Source organism: Panthera pardus, unplaced genomic scaffold (assembly GCF_024362965.1).
Source record: "Panthera pardus isolate Hobbes unplaced genomic scaffold, ASM2436296v1 HiC_scaffold_11, whole genome shotgun sequence".
NCBI classification, from domain to species: domain Eukaryota; kingdom Metazoa; phylum Chordata; class Mammalia; order Carnivora; family Felidae; genus Panthera; species Panthera pardus.
This window is the reverse complement of record NW_026526666.1, coordinates 26967152-26990079: the sequence shown is the minus strand read 5'-3', so window position 1 is coordinate 26990079 and position 22928 is coordinate 26967152. Positions and strand designations below refer to the sequence as shown.

Here is a 22928-nt window from a genome sequence, read left to right as displayed (position 1 = left end):
CCCTCTCCCCCTGCCCCTCCCCCACTCCCACTGTGTCTCTCTCTCTTTCAAAATAAATAAACTTTAAAACTTTTTTAAAAATAAAAATTAAAAAATTCTATAGACTGGTGGGAGGCAGATGTCCTCTAAAATGCATTATATAGTTTAAAGACATATACTTAACTGTCTTCTCTAGCTCTGAACTCTTCAATATTCAGAACAATGTAGAATCTCCAATCAAATTTTGGGAATCACAGAATTATAAAACTGATAGCATCTGGTATAGCACCTCATTCTTAAATCATTAAGTGACTTAAACCATATTCTAAAACTAGTCAGTAGCAGAACAAGGCCTAGAACCTAGAAAATGTGATTCTCTTTCCAGAGCTCTTCTGCCATCAATTACTGACGATTTTTATCAATTTGTATAATTGCGCTGGAAACTGATCTGCTAGTTCAAATCAAAGAAGGGCATGAAAGCTATATACTTCAAAAGCAACTTAACAGGATTCCAAATAGACTAAGAGTTCCTACTTCTAGGTAAAATTTTCTTAAATTTGCTCTGATAACTTTTTCTAGGTTTCTTTTAATGCTATAGAATTAAAAAATATTTACAGTTCAAGAATTCATCTGAATGTTCTTGAGATTGATAAAGATCAAATGTCTATGCCAGCACCATCCAATAGAAATTTATGCAATAGTGTAAATATTTATATCTTCCACTGTCCAAGATGATAGCCACTAGCCACATGTGGCTAATAAGCACTTGAAATGTGGGTACTGCAACTGAGGAGCTGAATTTATGTTAAACAGCCACATTTCTAGAGATTACCATATTGGACAGTGCAGGTCTAGATAATCTCCACTAAAAACAGAACTGGTTGATGAAATAATGAAGACTGAGTGGTATTTTTAAAGTACTTGCCATGTGAAGCAGTTGAGACACCAAGGAAAGAAACACCATTCTGCATTTATAACCTCCAGATTCCAAACGAAATCACTATATATCAGCAATGAGAGGTTGATGAAATCACACAACCTATGTTATACATACAACTCATCTGTGAAATGGGGCTAAAAGTACCTGTCTTTGGGGGCACCTGGGTTGCTCAGTCTGTTGAGCATCAGACTCTTGATTTTAGCTCTTGTCATGATCTCACGGTTCATAGGATTGAGCACCACATCGGGCTCTGCTCTCATAGTACAAAGCTTGCTTGGGATTCTTTTTCCCTCTCTCTTTGCCCCTCCTCCACTCATGCATGCTCTCTCTCTCTCTCTCAAAAATAAACATTTAAAAAATAATAAAAATAAAATTCCCTGTGACTTAATAAATATGGAAATAAAATGGAAATCACTATGTTTAAAAAAAAAAAAAGGTACCTGCCTTTGTGGAACTCTGTGATTAAATGCTGTTTCCCTGTAAAATGTAAAGCACCATATATAATTACGTATCATTTCTAGAACTAGTTTGAGAGAAAGGAAAACGTGGCTATAAACCAATCACAAAGCTGCTAATCCAAGCCTAGCCTCAAAAATATGAACACCGGAAGCAACAGTCAACTGATTTTGGATATCATTGCCTCATGACAGGTAACGTATATAAAGAAAATGGTATTCAGATTAAACCAAAAAGTGATTTAACTGTATACCTACGTTCTGTATTCTTAAAAGCTAACTTTTCAGCAATTTGAACAGCCAATTGATATGAATTAAAGGGTAACAATGCCAATAATGGCATCCTTCCTCTTAAGGAGTCAAAAGACAAAATATTGACATGACCACTGACAAGGCTCTGTCACTCCAAAAGGAAAACAGTGAAACAGCTCTCTATCTGACCAGTTTACAACTGTGGTGGAATAAAGAACAGCAGAAGTCCAGGGAAATTTCTCAATACCCAGAAGACAAAAGTATGGCCCATGTCTAATGCATAGGTATATAATAACACCATATTAATTACAGAATTTTAAACTTTTTATCTGCTTTCCTGAAGATTATATCTTGTGTGATTCTTATAATAATTCTGTTAAGGAATAGTCTGATACTCTAACAAGCTAGAAATCATGACTAAGATTAGACACAAACATATTATTATGTAGCATTCTTATTATATATAATGAGGTGAATTTATATATTTATATATAGTCCCTTGTTTAAGAAAAACAAACAAAAAAATTTCTACCGACTCAAAACTAGTATATTTCTGGATCTTGATAACAAGGATCCAAAGACAGAAAATAAATTCTTGTTAAATCCAAGGTTTATTTTGAGATAGCATACACATATCCTTTTAACTCTGATTGAAGAACCAAACATTAAAATCAATCCAAGGTAAATAATGAAATAATGAAAATTCTCTGGCCACAGCTTACTAATGACAGCGCTGGTTATCCAAAAGATGGTTTTTACATTTTAAAAATTAATTTGCCAGCCATAAATGGCAAGCATTTTTATTATTAGCAATAAAATCAAGTATTTAAATTTTGAAGTACTGGCTTTCTTATTAAAAAGATAGTATCTTTACAAAATGTTAATACTAAATGTCCATAAAAACTTTGTTTTCATATGCCTCCTTTCATCTCAGGGGTTAGCCTCCTTTTGCCATATTATAAATGTTTCTCCTTTTTCACTTAGAATCAACTTTCAATCCTCTTCCTTCCTAGTCTCTGAATTGTCTATTCACAAATTAAAACTCACATAAAAAAAACTGAAGTTAAAGAGTTGTCCAACTTGTTTTAAATTACTATCATTTTAAATCTGTGAGAGAAGAGATAAATATGCAAGATCAGGATTTTTAAATGATATCAATCTCCTGAGAACACAAATAAAAACAAAAATCGTACCTAAGAATCTTATTTATATTAATGAACATTTACTTAAACTGATACATTAAAGAAAACCATACTTTACCCTAAATTGAGGTAAATGATTTGTCAACCAAGACATCATTTTAAATTTCACTTTCAAAACTAACCCAGTTAATGAACTTACATCAAAAAGAATGACTCTTACTGTAAAATTTTCAAAACTAATTTAAAACAATTAACCCAATTAAGAACAAGCCTTTATTTAAAGCTAGGCTTTTTAAAATAAATGGCAGATAGTGTCACTTGGCAGAAATTTGTTCCCAGTATAATGCTGAAAGTATTTAAAATACCTTTTCACAATAAATTAAAATTTTATTACCATTGAATCAACTATAATTAGACTTGAAAATCAAGCTATTAAAATGAACAAGAATATAGGCAACTTATTTATTTATATATATACTTATACATAGTCCCAAAAACATGATACTAAAATTTTGAGGCTACAATTCAAGTCCAGTTATTTTGGACATTTCAAATTGAAAAATTAGGTTAGAAATAAACTCTTAAAAGCAGCATACTTGTACTAAAAGCATTTTAGTACAAGATGTGATTTTATGATATTTCTAGAACATGTATCAGAAAATGAATATTTAACATATATACAAAAAATATTTATTAAACATTTATGTTTATGAAGCCCAAGGAGGTCTCATATAAATAAAACTAGTATCTTCATTCTCTACATCCAGATCTACCATTATGAATATGGAAATGAACTACTATTTATCACAAAAGAATAGGGGCTGTATCTTTTTTATCACTGCCATCAAATATGAATATAAAACAGGCATCAAAAGTTAAAAGACTTAGAGACTAAGATCAAGTTGGGGAATGCAGATGTGTGTAACTCTTTAGAAGAATCAAGTCTTGGGCTTCATTGTCCATTTCTAACTAGACAGAGAATAAATTCTGTGACTATCCCTTAATTCTATAATAGGTTATATATGGGAGGAGCACCTGGGTGGCTTAGTCCGTTAAGCCTCTGACTTCGGCTCAGGTCATGATCTCACCGTTCGTGAGTTCGAGCCCCGTGTCAGACTCTGTGCTGACAGCTCAGAGCCTGGAACCTGCTTCAGATTCTGTGTGTCCCTCTCTCTGCCCCTCCCTTGCTTGCACCCTGTCTCTCTCTCTCAAAAATAAATAAACATTAAAAAAATTTTTTTAATAGGTTATGTAGAACAGCAAAACAGAATTGTGATTTTTGAGGAACAAAACTCACTCAAATGCAGAGATTCTAGATTAAGTTTTAGGAACAATATAGAAAACTAAATCTAGGTATAAGTATCAAAAATGTAAATTATAAACATTAGTTTGCTTTTTATAGACCAATCAATGCACTGTGGTACCATTAACAAGAAAGTTACAATTTCAATGATCTAAAATTTTTCCATGTTCAAATGGGCCCAACTGCTAAGAAGCAAAGACTGAGTTTTGTTTTTTGTATTCTTATTTCCTCACATCTACCAACGCTTCTATTATGTATTATACTATATCTAATAATAAAATAGTTTACATCGTAACACCAAACACCAAACATCTGTTGGGGAAGAAGCTGTTAATTAACTAAAGCAGAATACCCTGTTCCTACCACTGTGTAAGCATTTATCTGAAACTAGGCTGGCATTTAAAATTTTACCAACTATCCAGTAAGAATGCTAAGAGAAAATAATTGACAAACCTGAAAGAATAGCTTCTTTCAAATATAGTAACATATGCGAGAACTTCCTGATATCATTCACCAACTCCTTGATGTAATCCGGATCAAAAATGGAATTGGAACTTATGGACTTGAGCCCCATTTCAGGAGCTGTAACATCGGTAGAGAGTTGGCCTGATGACAAAACACGTTTTTTCTTTGTCTTTTTCTGTTTGTGAGCAATCATCCTTTCACAGAACAGTCAGAAAAACTGAAATCCTTAAGCAGAAGGGAGAAAAAAAGAAAAGAGAGAAACACAAAAACTACATCAACCAGGGGAAACATTATACTAGGTTTTCACAAATAGCCCATAGCCCACCTAGTATTCTATTAGTAGTATTCTATTAACAACAACAAACACTGTATTACTGATGGCAGCAGCTTCCATTTAGTAAGTGCCATTGATCTTGACAACTCTATGATGTGCAAACTACTGTTCTCTTCATTTCACAAATAAGCAACCTGAGCTTTGTAGGTGAAATAATTTGTCTCAGTTCTCAGCTAAAAAATGATGAACTGGTACTTAAAACCCAGATCTGTCTTGTTGCCAAAATCCATTCTCTTAATAACTTCCTCTTAACTCCTAGGGTACAGAATTTTTTAAATTGTAAAAGTTATTCTGAAATGTCATTTAGAAGAATATATTCTACCACCATGACATCAGCTTCAAAAATAAAGATGCAGTATGAGTTCTGAAAAAAGAAAAGACCTGTTTTCAAAACCCCCTCCCCATCACTTACTATGTGTGTCGTGATAAACTGTTAATCCTCTCTTAACTTTGGTATGCTCATTAATAAAATGGGAGTAACATTCTAACAACACCTACGTTGTGAGATTATGGTAAGCATTAAAAGATACAATGGTATAGAAGTGTACGACACATAAAAGAAGTTCAATCATAGTTATTTTTCAGTAATAACGCTTACAGACACACACAGAGACACACACACACAGATTTGAGGTTATCAATTTCCAGCAAGAACATTTTTTTGTTGAAAACAAGTTCTAAGGGTGTCTACTAATCTGATACACCCTAATTGATTGAACAAATAAATGTATGAATATCAGAGCAATATTTTTGTTAATTCCAGGATGGTATAGTAAAAACACAGTCTTTTGAAATGAGATTTAGACTTGACTTCTGGCTGAATCCTTTCTAAACATACAACCTATACAATTTGCTTACAGGCTGTGTGAGAATTAAAAGTGACCACAAAATTAAAAGATCTCATATGTTAAAACACTTAATCCTGGCACATAATTGGCTCAAGAAAATCTTAGCTTGTTTCTGCTTCATCCTCACATTTTACCTTTCCAGAACTGAAAGTCCTAATTTTGTTTGCATTTCTTACAATCAAAAAGGAAATTACTGGAGAAATTATGTTAGTTCAAGCATATCACTAAGGCATTTTACAAATATTTTGTCTTCAATATTTTGTTACTTTCAGAATGGTAGAATTACTAAGGACTCTGTGAAACTTACAGTGGGAAGTTTTATGTAATATTCACTTCCAGGTCATGTGTAAGATTTATTACTGAATCACTTATTCTTTCCTATACCTCACCCAATTCTCTAAATTTTTTCCTTCCTCATCTACAGTATCTTTAATCTATCTACTTCTATCTATACTATCATACTAGGTAAATTTTGTGAATGTTTCTGTGCAGTATGTGTGTTGGAATGCATAAAACATAAAACAGATTCTAAGGAACCAGGTGATATACTCAGATGTTTTCTATGCTATCGCATTTCATTTTTTAAAATGGTGGCTACAGCCCACCAAATTGGTTTTATACTCATAATGGGTCATGACCCTACAACCTGAAAAACACTGACTATTTGACTCAGGATCCTGTCTATATACATTTCCATTTGCCTGGGGTACTCCTTCCCCTTTGTTTACTCATTCTGACCTCAGCTCAAAGATCATTTCCTCAAAGAAATCTTCCTGGACCACCAATACCCCTGTAAATACCACCACCAAAGGAGAATGGAATCTCCTCTTAGATGCATTCTAGCATCTTACACTTTTCATCACTGCACTTATCAAAGTTCAAATAGACTATTCATATTTTCCTCTCTAGACTATAATCTCAAGGGATCAAGGATTCAGTTTGCTAACCATGTGTTCTCAGCTCACAGCACAGTGCCTGGCATAGGAGGGATGATCTGCTCAAAACTATTTGCAGAATAAATGATTTTGCAGAATGAATACTGGGCTTATAAATTTGTAAAGTTGCAATTAATTTTTACAGAAACAAAAAAGGTTAACTTTGGATTATTGCAGTAAAATCTGTTGTGAGATCTGTAAAAATCTGCCTCTAAAACAGTATATTTCAAGAAAGAAAAAAACAAGTATGTAAAGCCAATAAAGGCAAGATCACACAAAACTGGAATCAAAGTTGGACTTCTACTCTTCTTTCTCTACTGTTGACTATTATATAAGGTTTCCCTACCTCTCTTAGCTTTTAAAGTTCCTTTATTAAATATTTGTTAATCTCAAATTATTTCTGAGAATGTGATTTCTACATTTAAGCTAGTTCCAACTTACCTAACATTAATCCTTAAATGTGTAGATAATTCTAAAATGAGCCTAGAACAATTTTTTAGTACAATTATTATATATAAGTCTTCCCACCAACACTAAAAACAGGACAGTACCTTGTGTGGGAAGCTTTCACAAATCACTAATTGAGAAGACAACTCCTAACATCACTTTTGCAGCTTACTTATTAAAGTCACTCTGATTAATTCTGACAGCTTTTAGTTTAGTAAAAAGATAGTTATTAAAGACATATATCATAAATTTCAAATAAAACAACTCACCTATCTAAGCAATTCACCTATTTCACCATCTTCACTTATGTCAAGTTAGTAACCCAAAGTTGTAAAAAGTGTTTCAATACTCAAGACTAAGAAAATCTATAAGCAAACAAAATTGGGGGGGGGGGGGGGGAGCAGTGGGGGGACAAAGGAACTAAAGAGTTATACTTTACCTCTATTCAGCATTATAGTGAGTAATGTACTAACTTTCTTATATATACTTTACTATTTTTCATACTTCAAACTGAAAAAAAAAAGGAAAGATGAACAAAGTTTATCCAAGTTTTTATAAAATTGAACTATGACAGTGAAAACATTTGGAGGATATACACTTTCCGAGATCATACTACTTTCCTATGTCCCAAAATGAATACCCTCTAGTTGGTGGTAACATAAAATGTAGTTACTAACATAACATACTGCAAGAGGCAATTTAATTAAATGAGGTAATAATATAAAAAACACTTAATGCTGTGCCTGGTTCATCATGAAGACTCAAAAACTGTTAGCCATTATGACTAGCTGTGCTTTATTGTGGGAGATTGTGGGGTGTTTTTTTTTTTTAACATACTTAAGTAATGAACAAAATGTGGGCTTTACCACAATATATCTGTAGATTGTGAGCAAGAAATATAGCACTGGAAACACTTCCAGACACTTAACTGACTTCGTGGAAACCTACTAAATGGCTTCCAAGTGAAGTTTGAACTATGCAAACAGACTGTTGAGCAAGATATTTGTGAAACTCTAATTCTCATGCATCTCTTCCAACTTCAAACCATCAACATTTACAACGTGTTTTAATCACTTAGCAAAGAACTTTGTAGCAAACAAAATATTACTATGCAAAACTACTTTCTCTGTATGTTGTAAATTCTAAGTAATATATGCATTAGAAATGTGAACATTAACTTCCCAGTACCCTGGAATGTGACTTTCCCAAGACTTGAGTAGCCTCTATTAATCAAATGTCCTATGCCCCATGTACATCCTCCCAAGAACACATCATTACAGAAGTGTTTTCATTTTAGGCACTGGGCTGTTTAACACAAGTATAAAACTGCCCCCAAATATCTACTTAATAGCTCCCATTTTACTATTCCTACATCAGGAAAAATTGCCAGATATTTCAGAAATCTGCCATTTCAGCACAATTTCTGATTTGGTAAGAATCTACTTAAAGACGCTTTTAAAAAATCAGAAAAATTCATTCTGGAGGTCTTTGATTATACTTTTGTAAAGTACTCCCCACAAAAACAGCATACGGCCATGTCAAAAGGTTTCATCAATAATATGCAAGTAACTAATTTCTAAAGAAAGGCATGCAATGCACATACACTTCATTCCTGTGCAGTTAGAACCTAGCACGTTTAAAAAAGAGGAAGCTGCCCAACCTCCCACGCCTCCAGAATGTCTAGCATTCCTGGCAGGCATGGCTCTCTCTTGACCAGCCAAAACTACTCAATGCCAAAGAGCCCGCTCCCCATCCCCATATTTAAACACAGAGTGGGGAAATGGAGCAACCGAAAAGAGCAGCGGACATGGATAGAGACGGACAAGAGATGCCATCACAGAGACAGCTGGAGAAAGGGGAAGGGGTGCTCAGCTCCTGACCTTAGCAGCTAACAGTTCTGCCCTCCCAAATGAGGTGAGGCCAATTCCTTCTTGAGAAGGAGAGTAGGAAAAGATTAACATGGAGACACAAGGCTCATCAGTCGCTAGGGCTCCTGAGCTCACCCACCAAGAATAAAACAACAGTCAAGCCCGAAACAACGGAATTGGGAAAAACAATTGACACTGAGGCCTTAGAACGACAGAGCCCTCCTCAGCCCAAAAGACCGAGACGAGAACAATGCACCACGGAAATCCTGAAATGTCTGAGGAATGGGACCCAGCTGAAGTGAGGACTGCTGTCAGGACAGGTGGGAGCGAGACGGGTCAGAGCCAAGACCAGGCTTTTAGCGCTCAAAAGCATATACTTTAAACCTACACTCTGACAATTACTAGCCTGTGTGCTCCGGCAGGTTAACCTCATTTTCTCCGCGTAAAAAATGAGTTAAAACAATCATGGAGCTGTCGCAGAGCTTAAAGAAGTTAAAATGTGGAGCATTCTTAACAGTACGTGCACGGTGGGACGTGCTATGTGCCTGCTTTAATTTTAATCGTCATCTGCTCTGGGCTACCGCTCCCGCCGCGCCCCGCTCGCCCCGTCGGACCCCTCCCGGAGGACAGGAGCGCGGAGGACACGCGCCCGGCCTCCCGCGCAGCCCTCAGCCGCCTCAGCTCGGGGGCCGCCGCGTGGGCCGCTCACACCCTGGACCGCAACTGGCCGGCAGCACCGCCGACGACCCCAGCCCGGAGCCCTGGCCGCCGCGGCCGGAGCGAGCGCCGCCGCCCCACACTCACCGCGGCGCTCCATCCCGCGTCCTGGACGCGGACGCCCGCCCAACACTCACGGCCGCCGCCGCCTCCGCCGAGGGCTGGAGCTCGCCGCCCCCATCCCCCACGGCCCGCGGACGCCCGGCCAAGCCGCCGCCGCCGCCGCCGCCGCCCCAGCAGCTACGGCCACCACCGCGCCGCTCGGGCCGCCCCGCCCCCAGGCCTCGCGCCTCGCGCCTCCCGCCCGGCCGCGGCCCGCCCCCTGAAGCCCAGCCCATTGGCCCGCGCGCCCGGGGAGGCGGGGCTCCGGCGCCCAGCCGCAGGTTGGGGCGGCTGCCAGCTCAGGCGCGCGGGGCGCGGGCTGTCAGCTGCGCCCCAGCCGGCAGGCTGTCCCCAACATGGCAGGTCGTGTTAGCCACCCTGTGCGGTTTGTGGCACAACAGGCGAACCTCAGGCACAAGTCACCTGAAGAGCAGATCTGGTTAAAAGGTGCTTATCAGATGATCAATCTACATTTCTTTTAAGGTACGTCTTCCTCCTTCTCCAAACCATTTAAGAAAACAAAAACAGGACTCCACACAGGTAAAGTGTAATGCAGGCCTGATCCGAATCCCCTCTATAGAGGAAAAATATTTTCCACTTAGACTTATATTACTTTCTTAAACTACAAACTCAAAGTTCACTCGGAATGAGAAAAAATGTCTGAGGAAGATAAAATAATTACAGAAAGCATTAGGGGCCCAAAGCAGGTAAAGCTTCCATATCCTACTACACACTGAAACAAGCAATGTCCTTTGTCTCAGTGCTGGGACATTTAGAAAGAACTGATGGAGAAACACAGGGCATGTGGGGCAGGCGACTGTGGGTAGTGCTGGAGACAGAAAAATTATCACCATGGGAGAAAGGAGAAAAGGACACAAGGAGGGTGTGAGGAGGAAAAGTAGAAAGAAAATGGGGGTACAGACATAGGGAGATGAAACCAAGGAAGGCAGAAAAAGGTGGTGACAGAGAAAATAAGAATGATAAATAAAAGAGAGAAGGAAGAGAGACTACCTACTTAGAAAAAAGAAGTGAGCATGACAGAGCCAACACATGGAGTAGTGAGACTCATTGACAAAGAGATGCACCTTTGAACTTTTACAGGAAAAAACAATGTTGGGGAAATAAATGTGGCCCCTCAGATGCTACCTGGAAAAGATAAATATGAAAACGCTCAGTTCCATGGTTATTTCAGCTGTACACTGGATTTTCAGACTCAACCTATACAAATTTACCCCTTAAGACCCCAAACACAGCAGTACTAAACATGCCAGGGATACTGAGTTTCGTCAAAACCAAACTGTCCTTATAAAAACACTTAAAAAGAAAACTGCACCATGGACTCTCACCACAGAAACTGATGATGCCGTGAAAAGAAACAACTAGGAGGAGGAGAGGTCAGGAGTCCCCAGGCCAAAAGGGGACTGGAGCAGTGCAATGCTGATTAAATCATAAGACTTGGGGGAAGAAATCTGAGGTACTCCAGCAACCTCAAACATCCCCTTACATCTATTTTAAACTGTGTTAATTACTGAGTGCTATCTTATCCACCATTATTCTTAATAAGGAGGAATGTGTTCCTTACTAAAGTGGAATTTGCAATGTCACTGCCAATGTCATGAATAAGGTCCTGTTGGGGAGAAAGGATGTGTGGGGAGGAGGTGGTGGTATGACAGAAACAGTAAGGAGACAGAGCAGGGAGGAAGAGGAAAACGTGAAGAGAGACAAAGATGTGAGGAGGTGTAAAACAACTGTGAAGAGGAGAGAAAGGCAGAGGGGAAAAGAAGACAGAGAAAGATGCAGAGACAAGTGGAAGGAAAGGAAGAATTTAAATGGAGACAGAATAAAGAAGAGAAGAGAGAGAAAAAGAGGTGATAGAAAGAGATTGACAAACTACCCCCTGATAGAGAAAGGGAAGAGGGATACCTCTCATAGTTCTAGGGAAGTGAAGCCAAGCAGGCCTCTATGTTGTTACATGAAAAAGATAAATATAAGAACCCAGGGTGAAGAGTGAGTCTTCAATGAATATTAGACAGTTGGGGTGCCTGGGTGGCTCAGTAGGTTAAAGCGTCTGACTTCGTCTCAGGTCATGATCTCACTGTTTGTGAGTTCGAGTCCCACCTCGGGCTCTGTGCTGATGCTCAGAACCTGGAGCCTGTTTCAGATCTGTGTCTCCCTCTCTCTCTCTGCCCCTCCCCTACTCACTCTCTCTCTCTCTCAAAAATAACTAAACATTTTAAAAAAGAATATTAGACACTTAAATTATAAGTAAGGTTATCTAAGGGAAATTTTAAAAAGTCTCTCAATCCTAATCCTCCTTTTACAATTTTTAAAAAATACATTATCTGTCATCTTCTTCACCCTATTCTTTAGTAAGGATGATAACATTTGGAAACATTTGTAAAAATGTTAGTTCACCTTAAAATTAAAAGGGTTATTTTATTAATTCCCCCAACTTGCATTTTAAGTAATTTTATATCACACAAATAATATCTTTCTGTAAGTTCAAAATTCTTGATTTAATAATTCAATTCTAAAGGGCTAAAAAAGAAAGAAAGAAAAAGTAAAGCCATCTGTATATCTATTGTAGAAGTCCAACATCTTAAAATGTATAACAAGTTGCAGAAAAAACATGGAAGATACATAATTGGCAATAAACTACTTGTGTTTTTACCAGTTTACATTATTATTGTCTCTAGTATTTTTTCCCTCTGAAAGAGAAACTCGCATCCTCTATAATGCTGCTCTTGAGTCAGCCATTCTATAAAGCCTCAACTTGCATATTATTAAAATCTTTTTCATGTGTCCTCTGCAGTGTTAACATAGTCAGCATTGTTATTTTTGCTAGGTATGTGTCTTCATATTCCTGAAGTTATTTCTGTGGTTTAGGTAGCCAACTTTTCATACCAGAACATGGGTCTAAAAACATTTTACAATGTCTGGATACATTTTTGGTTGTCACAACTGGGGAGGAGGTTGTACTGACATCTAGTGGGTAGAAGACAAGGATGCTGCTAAACAGCCTACTTGCACAGAAGAGCACCCCCCAATTCTTATACCCCCCCACTCCTAACAGAATTGTCAGGTACAAATAGTATCAAGTTTGAGAAATAATTTCAAGGTTGAAAAACTTTGCACAGGCCTAATTACTACTTTATAAGCAATATAGAAAACAGAGGAACATGTTAAATTATATCACAGGATGCACCCAGCAAAATCTAGACTGTGGGTCATTTTATAAAGCAAATAACACAATTTCTTAAAAAGTAAATTTCAAGGAAAAAGATGGAAAGAAAATCTCTACATTAAAAAAGACTTAAAATTTTATATATATCAAGTACAGGAATAAATGAGACAAGACTTATCCTTTTACTTATATCCTTTTCAGAACTGGACTATAGACAGCATAGAACTGTGATCCTTGAGATATGGGGTCCCAAACAAATGACGTAGGCCTTCAACTGCTGCAACTTTCTGCCTGGAGACACATTCTAGACCATGGCACAGGAAATGGAAAGACAAGCAGAGCAGACTGGGGCAGCTGGAATCTTTAGGACAGAGTACCAAAGAGGAAGGAGGTAGGCAAAGGAAGAGCTCCAGAAATTTGCACAGGCAATTCTTGCTGAAGTCTCTTGCTGAATACAAAGTTGCACATGTATGGGTGAAACCCCACAAGGATAGACAAAAAATTTCCAGGGAGCTGTAACTGAACAATTCCCAGGGTTTCCACTGGGTTGGAAGACCTCTGAGTATTCACCAGCCAGTGCTGAGACACCTGATGAACACTGAATGGCACGTGTTAGTAGTGTTTCTAACCCAGACCTAACAAAAATGGTATTCTAGATTAACCCCCAAAAAAGCTTCAAAACAAGCCTCATTTTGTAAATTAAAAAAATTAATATTTAAAACAAAAGTAATAACAATGTGTCGTGGCATTCACAACATACAGAAGTAAAATGTACAACAATAACACAAAGTAAGAAAGGAGGGAAATGAAACTATACAATAAGATTCTTACATTATATATAAAGTAGCATAATATCATTTAAAGGTATATAGTAATAATAATTAGAAAAACCGTAACAGGAAAAAAATGTTTATTAAAATCTTCAGAGATATATTTAGGAAGCCAATAGAAGACATAAATAGAATTTTAAGGAATTAATCCAAAAGAAGGCAGAACAAGAATAAAATGAGAGAGAAAAAAAAAGCAGATGAGACAAATTAAAAACAAATAGCAAGATGACAGACCTAAACCCAATCATATCAATAATTACACTAGATATAAATACTCTAAACACCCCCATAAAAAGGCAGAAATTATCAAATTGAAAAGTAAAACTCAACTACATACTGTCTATAAGAAACAGACTTGAAATATAAAGACTGAGATAGATTGAAAGCAAAACAAAAGAAATAGATATACCATTAAAATACAAATCATAAGAAAGCAGAAGTAACTCAATTACATCAGACAAGGAGGTTTTCCAGGGATAGAGTATCATAATGATAAATGAGTCAATTCATCATAAAGACAATCCTACAAATATATGCATCTAAAAAACCCTCCAGAATATATGAGACAAAAACTGGCAGAAATGTAAGGAAAAATAGACAAATCCCAATGATAGTTAAGATTTAAATCCCCTCTCATTAATCGATAAACAACAGAAAATCTGTAAGGATATAGAAAATTTGAACAATACTATCTACCAACTTGACCTGATAGATATTTATATAAAACTCCACCCAACAACAGCAGAGTACACGTTCTAATCAAATGTACATGAAATATTCACGAAGATAGACCATATATGGGCCATTCAACAAGTTCCAATACATTTAAGAGAAAATGAAAACATATAGTGTAGGGGCACCCAGATAGCTCAGTCGGTTAAGCATCCAACTCTTGGTTTTGGCTCAGGTCATGATCTCACAGTTTGTAAGTTTGCACTGTCAGTACAGGGCCTGCCTGAGATTGATTCTCTGTCTCCCTCTCTCTTTGCCCTTCCCCTGCTTTCTCTCTCTTTCAAAAATAAATAAGTAAACTTAAAAAGAAAAAGAAAACATAGTGTATGTTCTCTGACCCAAACAAAATTAAATTTGGAATAACAGTAAAATAATTGGAAAACCCCCAAATACTTGGAAATTATAAAATACATCTTTAAATAATAGTATTTTGAACTGAATGAAAATGAAACATAGCATTTCAAAATGTGTAAGTTACACAGTGAAAGCAGCAGTTAGATAAATATACAGTTCTAGATGCTTTTAAAAAGAAAGTTCTAGGGGCGCCTGGGTGGCGCAGTCGGTTAAGCGTCCGACTTCAGCCAGGTCACGATCTCGCGGTCCGTGAGTTCGAGCCCCGCGTCAGGCTCCGGGCTGATGGCTCGGAGCCTGGAGCCTGTTTCCGATTCTGTGTCTCCCTCTCTCTCTGCCCCTCCCCCGTTCATGCTCTGTCTCTCTCTGTCCCAAAAATAAATAAAAAACGTTGAAAAAAAAAAAAAATAAAAAGAAAGTTCTAAAAATCAATGATCCACTTAAAATCAATGTTCCACTTTAAGAAGCTAGAAAATGAAGAGCAAATTAAACACTAAGTAAGAGAAGAGAAATAATGCAAAGAGTGGAAATCAATGATACAGAAAACAGACAAAAAGTCAGCATTGTTATTTTTAATTTTTAGATGGAGACAGAATAAAGCATTGTAACAATGTAACTGAAAACTACTTCTTTGAAAAGATCTATTAAACAGATAAATGTCTAGCTAGACTAGTTAAAAAATAAAGGGAGAAAATGCAAATTATTAATATCATGAATGAAAGAAGAAACATCAGTATAGACCCTACAAATATTTAAAGAGTAACAGGAATGTTACAAACAAGTTGCCAGTTCAACAACTCAGATGAAATGGGAAAATTCCTAGAAAGACACAAATGACCAAACCTAACACAAGAAATAGAAAATATGAATAGTGTTATATATATTAAAGAAATTGAATTCATAATTTGAAATGTCTCACAAAGAAAACTGCAGACCCAGATGGCCTCAATGATGAAGTCTGTTGAACCAGATAAAATAATCCTACAAAAACCCTCAGAAAATAGAGAAGGCAGGAGCACTTCTTAACTCATTTTATGAGATCAACATTACCCTGATAACAAAATCAAAGACATTACAAGAACACTTTAGGCCAAATTTCTGAACACAGGATTAGCAAGTCAAATCCAATAATATATGAAAAAGGATAATACATTATGATCAATAAGGGTTTGTCCCAGGAATGCAAGTTTATTTTAATATTCAATAGAGAAAAACCATCTGACAAAATTCCACATCTATTCATGATTAAAGCAGTCAGCAAAGAATAGAAAATGATTTTTTTCAACCTGATAAAAGGCATCTACAAAAAATCTATAGCTAACATCATAGTTAATGATGAAGGGGATCATGTTTTCCGCTTAAGATAAGGATTAATATTGTTACTGCAGGTGTTAGCCAGTACAATAGAACAAGACAAACAAAACACATTGAGGGGCACCTGGGTGGCTCAGTTCATGATCTCCTGGTTTGTGAGTTCAAGTCCCCCTTCGGGCTCTCTACTGTCAGCACCAGAGCCCACTTTGGATCCTCTGCCCCCCGCCCTCTCTCTCTGCCCCTCCCCTGCTTGTGCTCTTTCTCTCTGAAAAATAAACATTAAAAAAAGGGGGGAAAAACAAAACACACTGAGATTGAAAAGGAAAAAGTAAAACACTTTATTCTAAGTTGACATGTTTGTGTACCTAGAAAATCCTAAGGAACCTATAAAAAAACCACTACACCTAATAAATGAATATTATAAGATCACAGAATATAAAGTCAATATACTTTAATCAATTTTACTTCTATATACTAGAAACAAACAATTGGACAATAAAATTTTAGAAACTCATACCATTTACAATAGCATCAAAAAACAAGATTTTTAAGGAATAAATTTAACGAAATGCATGCAGGATCCTAAATTTAAAACTACCAAACAGTAATGCAAGACATTAAAGAAACAAGTTAAATTAAAATAAATTTACTTAACAAGAAATTAAATGAACAAGTATACCATGTTCATGGATTGGAAAGGCTCTCTACTGTTAAGACTTTAATTTCTCTCAAATTGATCTACAGTTTCAAGCAATCCCAAACAATATTCTCCCTGGGGTTTTCTTGTAGAAATTGACAGACTGAGTCTAAAATGTATAAGAATAAAAAAACTGCAACAGCCAAAACAATTTTGAAAAAGAACAAGTTGGAAGACTTATACTGCCTGATTTCAAGACTTAACTATGGACCTACAGTAGTCAAGACAGCACGACACAATAAGACATAGACCAATAGAATAGAGTCCAGAAATAGAACCATATATATATAGTCAAATGATTTTCAAGAGGTGTCAAAGGAATTCAATGGAGGAAAAGATGGTCTTTTCAATAAATGGTGCTGAAATAACTTGATCTTCACATGAAAAACAAATGATCCTGGACCCTTACTTTACAGCACACCTGAAATTAAACTCAACAGGTATCATAGACCTAAATGTATAACCTAAATCTATCAGCTTTTTAAATTCAGGATTCAGAGAAGGCAGGCAGCTGCCTGTTTTTATAAATAAAAGTTTTGGGGGAAGACAGCCATTCCTAATTGTTTACATATTGTCAATAAATGCTTTTGAACTAAAACAACAGTTGAATAGTTGAGGTGCTATAGTCTATAAGCCTAAAATATTTATAATCTAGTCTTTTCAGAAAACAATTGAGGATCCCTCTTTTAAAGAAAACATGAGAGAAAACCTAGGGAACAATTTCTCAAACAGACACAAAAAGCAAGAACCACAAAAGAAAACACTGGTAAATTGGACTTCATGAAAATTTAAAACTTCTGGTCTTTGAAAAGCAACTTATGAAATGAAAGACAGCCAAAAACTGGGGGAAAATATCTGACAAAAGAATTATATCCAAATCATATCAAGAACTGTTACAACTCGGGGCGCCTGGGTGGCTCAGTCGGTGAAGCGGCCGACTTCGGCTCAGGTCATGATCTCGCGGTCCGTGAGTTCAAGTCCCGCGTCAGGCTCTGTGCTGACAGCTCAGAACCTGGAGCCTGTTTCAGATTCTGTGTCTCCCTCTCTCTGACCCTCCCCCATTCATGCTCTGTCTCTCTCTGTCTCAAAAATAAATAAACATTAAAAAAAAAATTAAAAAAAAAAAGACTGTTACAACTCAATAAGAAAACAACCCAATAAATTAATGAGTGAAATATTTGAACAGAAACTGCAAAAAGTGGCACACAAATGGGCAATAAGCACATGAAATAGTGTTCAACATCATTAGTATCAGGGAAATGCAAATTTTAACCGCAATGAGATACCACTAAATATCTACTAGAATTCTTCATTTTAGTTAGGTTGAAATACCAAATTTGGGGTAGGATGTAGAACAACTAAAACTCTCACACATTGCTGCTATATCAGGTACCACTTTGGAAAACAGGGTGGCAGTTTCTTATGCAGTTACACATACGTTTACCATACAACTCAGCAGAAATGAAAACGTACATTCATCCAACAACCTGTACACAGTACATAGCAACTTTTTTCATGATAGTCAAAAACTGGAGAAAAATCAAACGTCCATCAACAGATGAATGAATAAACAAATTGTGTTACAGCCTTACAAGGGAATACTACTTAACCATAGTTATCCATGATACAACAAAAACCATGGATGAAGCTCAAAAGCATACTAAATGAAAGAAGTCAGGCACAAAAGAATATATACTATATAATTCCATTTGCATGAAGTCTAGAAAAGATGAACCTAATCATCTGATGCCTGGAGACAGAGGTTGTGGTGTGGTGGGGGATGGAGGGGAGTTCCAAATGAGCATGAGGGCACTCATCACTTTTTGGAGTGATTGAAATATTCTAATATCTCGATTATGGAGGTGAACACATAATGTACGCATTTGTCAAAACTCAAAGTGTATAAAAACCTAACAGCATGCTAGTGTTTAATGGAAATATTAGGTAAATAAATTATAAAATTATAGAATGTTACACTTGAATAGTCCCTCAAACTCAACTTACTCCCCTTCCTTAACACTTTTCAATGTTTTCCATCTTCTTCCTTAAAAGGGAAGACAATGGTATTCGAAAACTTTCTCAATGCAAGTACGAAACATTTTCTAAGAAAAATTCTTATCTAGGGAGGCAGTATAATCAAATGGCTCTTTTGCTTAATCAGAGTAATAATAAAGAAAGGGCAAACGCTCCACAAAAATCCTAGTTCCTGACTTTCGTTTTAAACCTTCCTTGTCTCTTTACACATGAATGTGTCCTTATGTATTGGGGGCACTTCAGTGGCTGAGTCAGGTGAGCATCCGGCTCTTGATTTCAGCTCAGGTCATGATCCCAGGGTTGTGGGATTGAGCCCCATGTCAGGCTCTGTGCTGAGCATGGGTCTTGCTTGAGATTCTCTCTCTCTCTCTCTCTCTCTCTCTCTCTCTCTCTCTCTCTCTCCCCCTCTGCCCCTCTCCCCTGCTCATGCTGTCTCTAAAATAAATAAATAAATAAATAAATAGCAGAATCAGTGGCATCCTGGTAAGCATAGAGATAACCAACAATTCTCTTCAGAAGGGCCTTTCTGCCTGTGCTTATTAAAATCATTCTCTTAATTTCAATCTCACACAAAACATTGTTTCTTCCAAGAAGCCACTGAAAACAAATCATTCTTCTATTTTCCTATAGGACATTCAATATACTTCCTTGGGTAACCCAATATATTATGCTTTGGGCCCTGTTTATTTGAAATTATCTACTTCTACCCAATAGACTGAAAGGATCCACAGGACTCTGTCTAACATAGAGTGGGATGAAACTAAAGTTTCTGGGTGAATACTGAATGAATCATCAATGGCACAGGATTACAAATCCTCCCAGGGGGGCCTTCTGGGTGTGAGCTTTGTTCAACATAGTCTCACTCCTGAGACCCAACAGCAGTGGTTGTAGAAGCTCACATTCCTAGGTCAAGGGCTTCTGCAGCTGGGAAGCGAAGGCTCGATAATTTAGGAGGATGTTCTATTTTAGGCAGGTGGGCAGAGTGGGAATTGACCAGCCACCACAGATTTGCTGAACAGTGCTTTCTTCGTCTCAGCCAAAGTTCTATTTCCTACCAATTTGGGGACTAAAACATTTTCTACCCAGGCCTACCTTACTTTCCTTCAAGTTCACTCTCAAACCGTTCTCAGAATCCGGAGACCAGAGCTATTTGTACTATAAAGCTAGCAGAAGTTAAGCTCAACGCTCCTCACTTGCACCCTTCCTACAATCAGGAAGCATTTCTAATTACGCATTTCTGGCAAACTGCCTAAAGAAACCTCTGAAGAAAGGAATCTAAATCTCCAGGACTCTCATAATTTGTTCTGACTTCTTTACTGGTAATTCTTTTTCTTGAAGAAGCTATCCCTTTCCCAAACTGAATAAAGGGGCAAAGCTAATTCCCAATCAAAGATGAGAAAAGGAAAAGAGAAATGAGGAACAAAAAGCTCCTTGGCAATTTTGGCTCTATCACAGTCTTGAAACTTTCACAAAACACTTCTTCACACTCCCAAAAGGTAAAAAAATAAAAACAAAAAAAAAAAAAAAACAAAATCACACACACTCTGGGAAGATCCAACATTAGAAGACAGAGGAACGTCAAAAAATTCAAAAATCCCAATGTATGGAGGAGTGGTAGTGAAAACAGTGATCAAAACAAAAAACAAAAACAAAAAACACCTCACCCTTGTCTGGAAAGAGGAGCGGTGGTGAAAAGGCGAGATAGACCCTGGACATGTCAGAGGGGTTCAAAGACAAGGAAGGTCCCTGGCTACTCTTCAGGTCAAAGGAAGGCCGCCCCCAAGCACCAAGTTTTGATCACAGGGTCCTGGGACATCCAGGGAAACAAACTCACAGGGATACGTTCTCCTATTAGGTAGCTGCAAGCCCCCGCCTGTCAATTCCATTTTGCAAAGCACAGGACTTGTCCTAGAGCCAAGGCTTGGGAAAAGGTGGATGGAGGTGATGGTGAAGGGACAGTTACTCAGGGAAAAGAGAGGAGTGGGGAGAAGGGAGAGTGGAGGGGAGTGGTGTGAAGACAGTGACAGATAGGCACAAGTAGGGGCACTCGGAAAGGGAGAGTGTTTTTCTACATTCCGTTCTTTCTCTGCCTCTCCAAATAATAAACAGCCTGGGCCTAGGTTAGGTGAAGTGTGATAAGAAACGGCGGATATAGAATACGAGATGTCTGTTATTTTATCTCATCGTTTCCATTTGTCAGACTGAAATTTCAGTAAATGCCATCAAACTGCCAAAAAGATCCCAAGTGTCGAAGACGAACGTGAAGTCCCAGTGAAGTCCCAACGGAGTAAGGGTAAAGGAACTCCTGAATTGCGCACGGAAGCGATGAGGGCGTGTGGCCAGAAAAGGGAGAGGGGCTGCAGGACGCTCAGGGGCACCAGAAATGGGATGGAAGCCCGGCGACCCTCTCCCCCGCGGCCGTGCGGCGTCGCCTAATTCAAGACACCCATCCGGGGTCCGGGGTGCCCGCGCAACGACTGCTCGCGCCCTTCCCGGTTCCTCCGCTCCCGCCGCGCCCCGCTCGCCCCGTCGGACCCCTCCCGGAGGACAGGAGCGCGGAGGACACGCGCCCGGCCTCCCGCGCAGCCCTCAGCCGCCTCAGCTCGGGGGCCGCCGCGTGGGCCGCTCACACCCTGGACCGCAACTGGCCGGCAGCACCGCCGACGACCCCAGCCCGGAGCCCTGGCCGCCGCGGCCGGAGCGAGCGCCGCCGCCCCACACTCACCGCGGCGCTCCATCCCGCGTCCTGGACGCGGACGCCCGCCCAACACTCACGGCCGCCGCCGCCTCCGCCGAGGGCTGGAGCTCGCCGCCCCCATCCCCCACGGCCCGCGGACGCCCGGCCAAGCCGCCGCCGCCGCCGCCGCCGCCGCCGCCCCAGCAGCTACGGCCACCACCGCGCCGCTCGGGCCGCCCCGCCCCCAGGCCTCGCGCCTCGCGCCTCCCGCCCGGCCGCGGCCCGCCCCCTGAAGCCCAGCCCATTGGCCCGCGCGCCCGGGGAGGCGGGGCTCCGGCGCCCAGCCGCAGGTTGGGGCGGCTGCCGGCTCAGGCGCGCGGGGCGCGGGCTGTCAGCTGCGCCCCAGCCGGCAGGCTGTCCCCAACATGGCAGGTCGTGTTAGCCACCCTGTGCGGTTTGTGGCACAACAGGCGAACCTTAGGCACAAGTTACCTTTTGCATCCTCCCGCAGGTAGCTGGTCCTCTGTTCTTGTTTAAGTGGACATTCCTTTGGTGGGCACTGAATTTCTCCCAGTCGGGAATCTGGTCTTAACTTGCTTTGTCCGCCTTCTTCCCACACCCTCCTTCTCTCCTTCTGAACAAAAATACATTTTGTGCTCAATTTTAAAACTGCCCCCACGCTCTTCTATCTTCAACTGATTGTCATTGTCAGAAAACAAACTACTCAAAACATGAAAATTTATATATAGTACCTGTCTATATATATAGAAGTATATAATACTTCTATATATATAGAAGTTGCTCAATAAATACTAGCTGAGTGCATATCCCCCTGATTATGTTCCTTGCTTCTTACCATTAGATGCGCCCTGAGTGATGGGACTCATCAATGCTGTAAGGGAAACGAACAACCAAAATTAAAGCCTTTATCATGATGTTGGATCACACATCATATATGAAAAAAAGTACAGAGTTTCTATTTAATAGAGTATAAATGAGTAACACTTAACATCTTACAGGGAATATCCTTCCTATCATCTATGCTGAGACATAACAGGCACCTAATGAATACTAGCTAAGTAAGTGGGCAAAATTACAGGAAGGGACTTTGAAAAAAAAATCCCTCAATCTCATACTCCCTTAAATCTTTCTCAAAATATATTAAATACCTGCCATAGTCTCCACTTTTCCTCATTCGTCTGGAGAAATAGGATATTTGAAAGCATTCTCAGAGAAAGATGGTAATTCATTTCAGCAATAAGTACAATTTTTAACTAAGAAAGAATGAGCGTCAAAAATCTGTGCCCTGGGACAGACAGCTA

The 22928-nt window shown here is 38.8% G+C and overlaps 2 protein-coding genes across 6 annotated transcripts in view; one reads left to right on the top strand and one right to left on the bottom strand.

Moving 5' to 3' along the window:
* The window catches only part of ARHGAP29 (Rho GTPase activating protein 29), a 63478-nt gene extending 53592 nt beyond the window's left edge, over positions 1 to 9886 (bottom strand). The window contains exons 1-3 of one of the 4 annotated variants that reach the window (XM_019457553.2): positions 9773 to 9881; positions 7540 to 7610; positions 4525 to 4761 (exon numbers count right to left, since the gene is read on the bottom strand). In XM_019457553.2, coding sequence (XP_019313098.1) covers positions 4525 to 4729 — 205 coding nt within the window. In that variant the 5' untranslated portion in view covers positions 4730 to 4761; positions 7540 to 7610; positions 9773 to 9881. Of the gene's footprint in view, positions 1 to 4524; positions 4762 to 7539; positions 7611 to 9772 lie in introns of all 4 variants that reach the window. The other 3 variants (XM_019457552.2, XM_019457554.2, XM_019457555.2) reach the window with 3 other exon arrangements.
* LOC109271839 (basic salivary proline-rich protein 2-like) lies at positions 8790 to 22431 on the top strand. 2 transcript variants are annotated; one of them, XM_053892259.1, is made up of 2 exons: positions 8790 to 10270; positions 13173 to 13766. In XM_053892259.1, exon 1 carries the CDS (start codon positions 9434 to 9436, stop codon positions 10229 to 10231), a length of 798 nt encoding a protein of 265 aa, XP_053748234.1. In that variant the 5' UTR covers positions 8790 to 9433; the 3' UTR covers positions 10232 to 10270; positions 13173 to 13766. The 2 variants fall into 2 exon arrangements, with proteins under 2 accessions (XP_053748234.1, XP_053748229.1); XM_053892254.1 differs by lacking the exon at positions 13173 to 13766 and adding an exon at positions 21130 to 22431 and having other exon boundaries at positions 10035 to 10270.
* Positions 22432 to 22928: the final 497 nt, after the last annotated feature.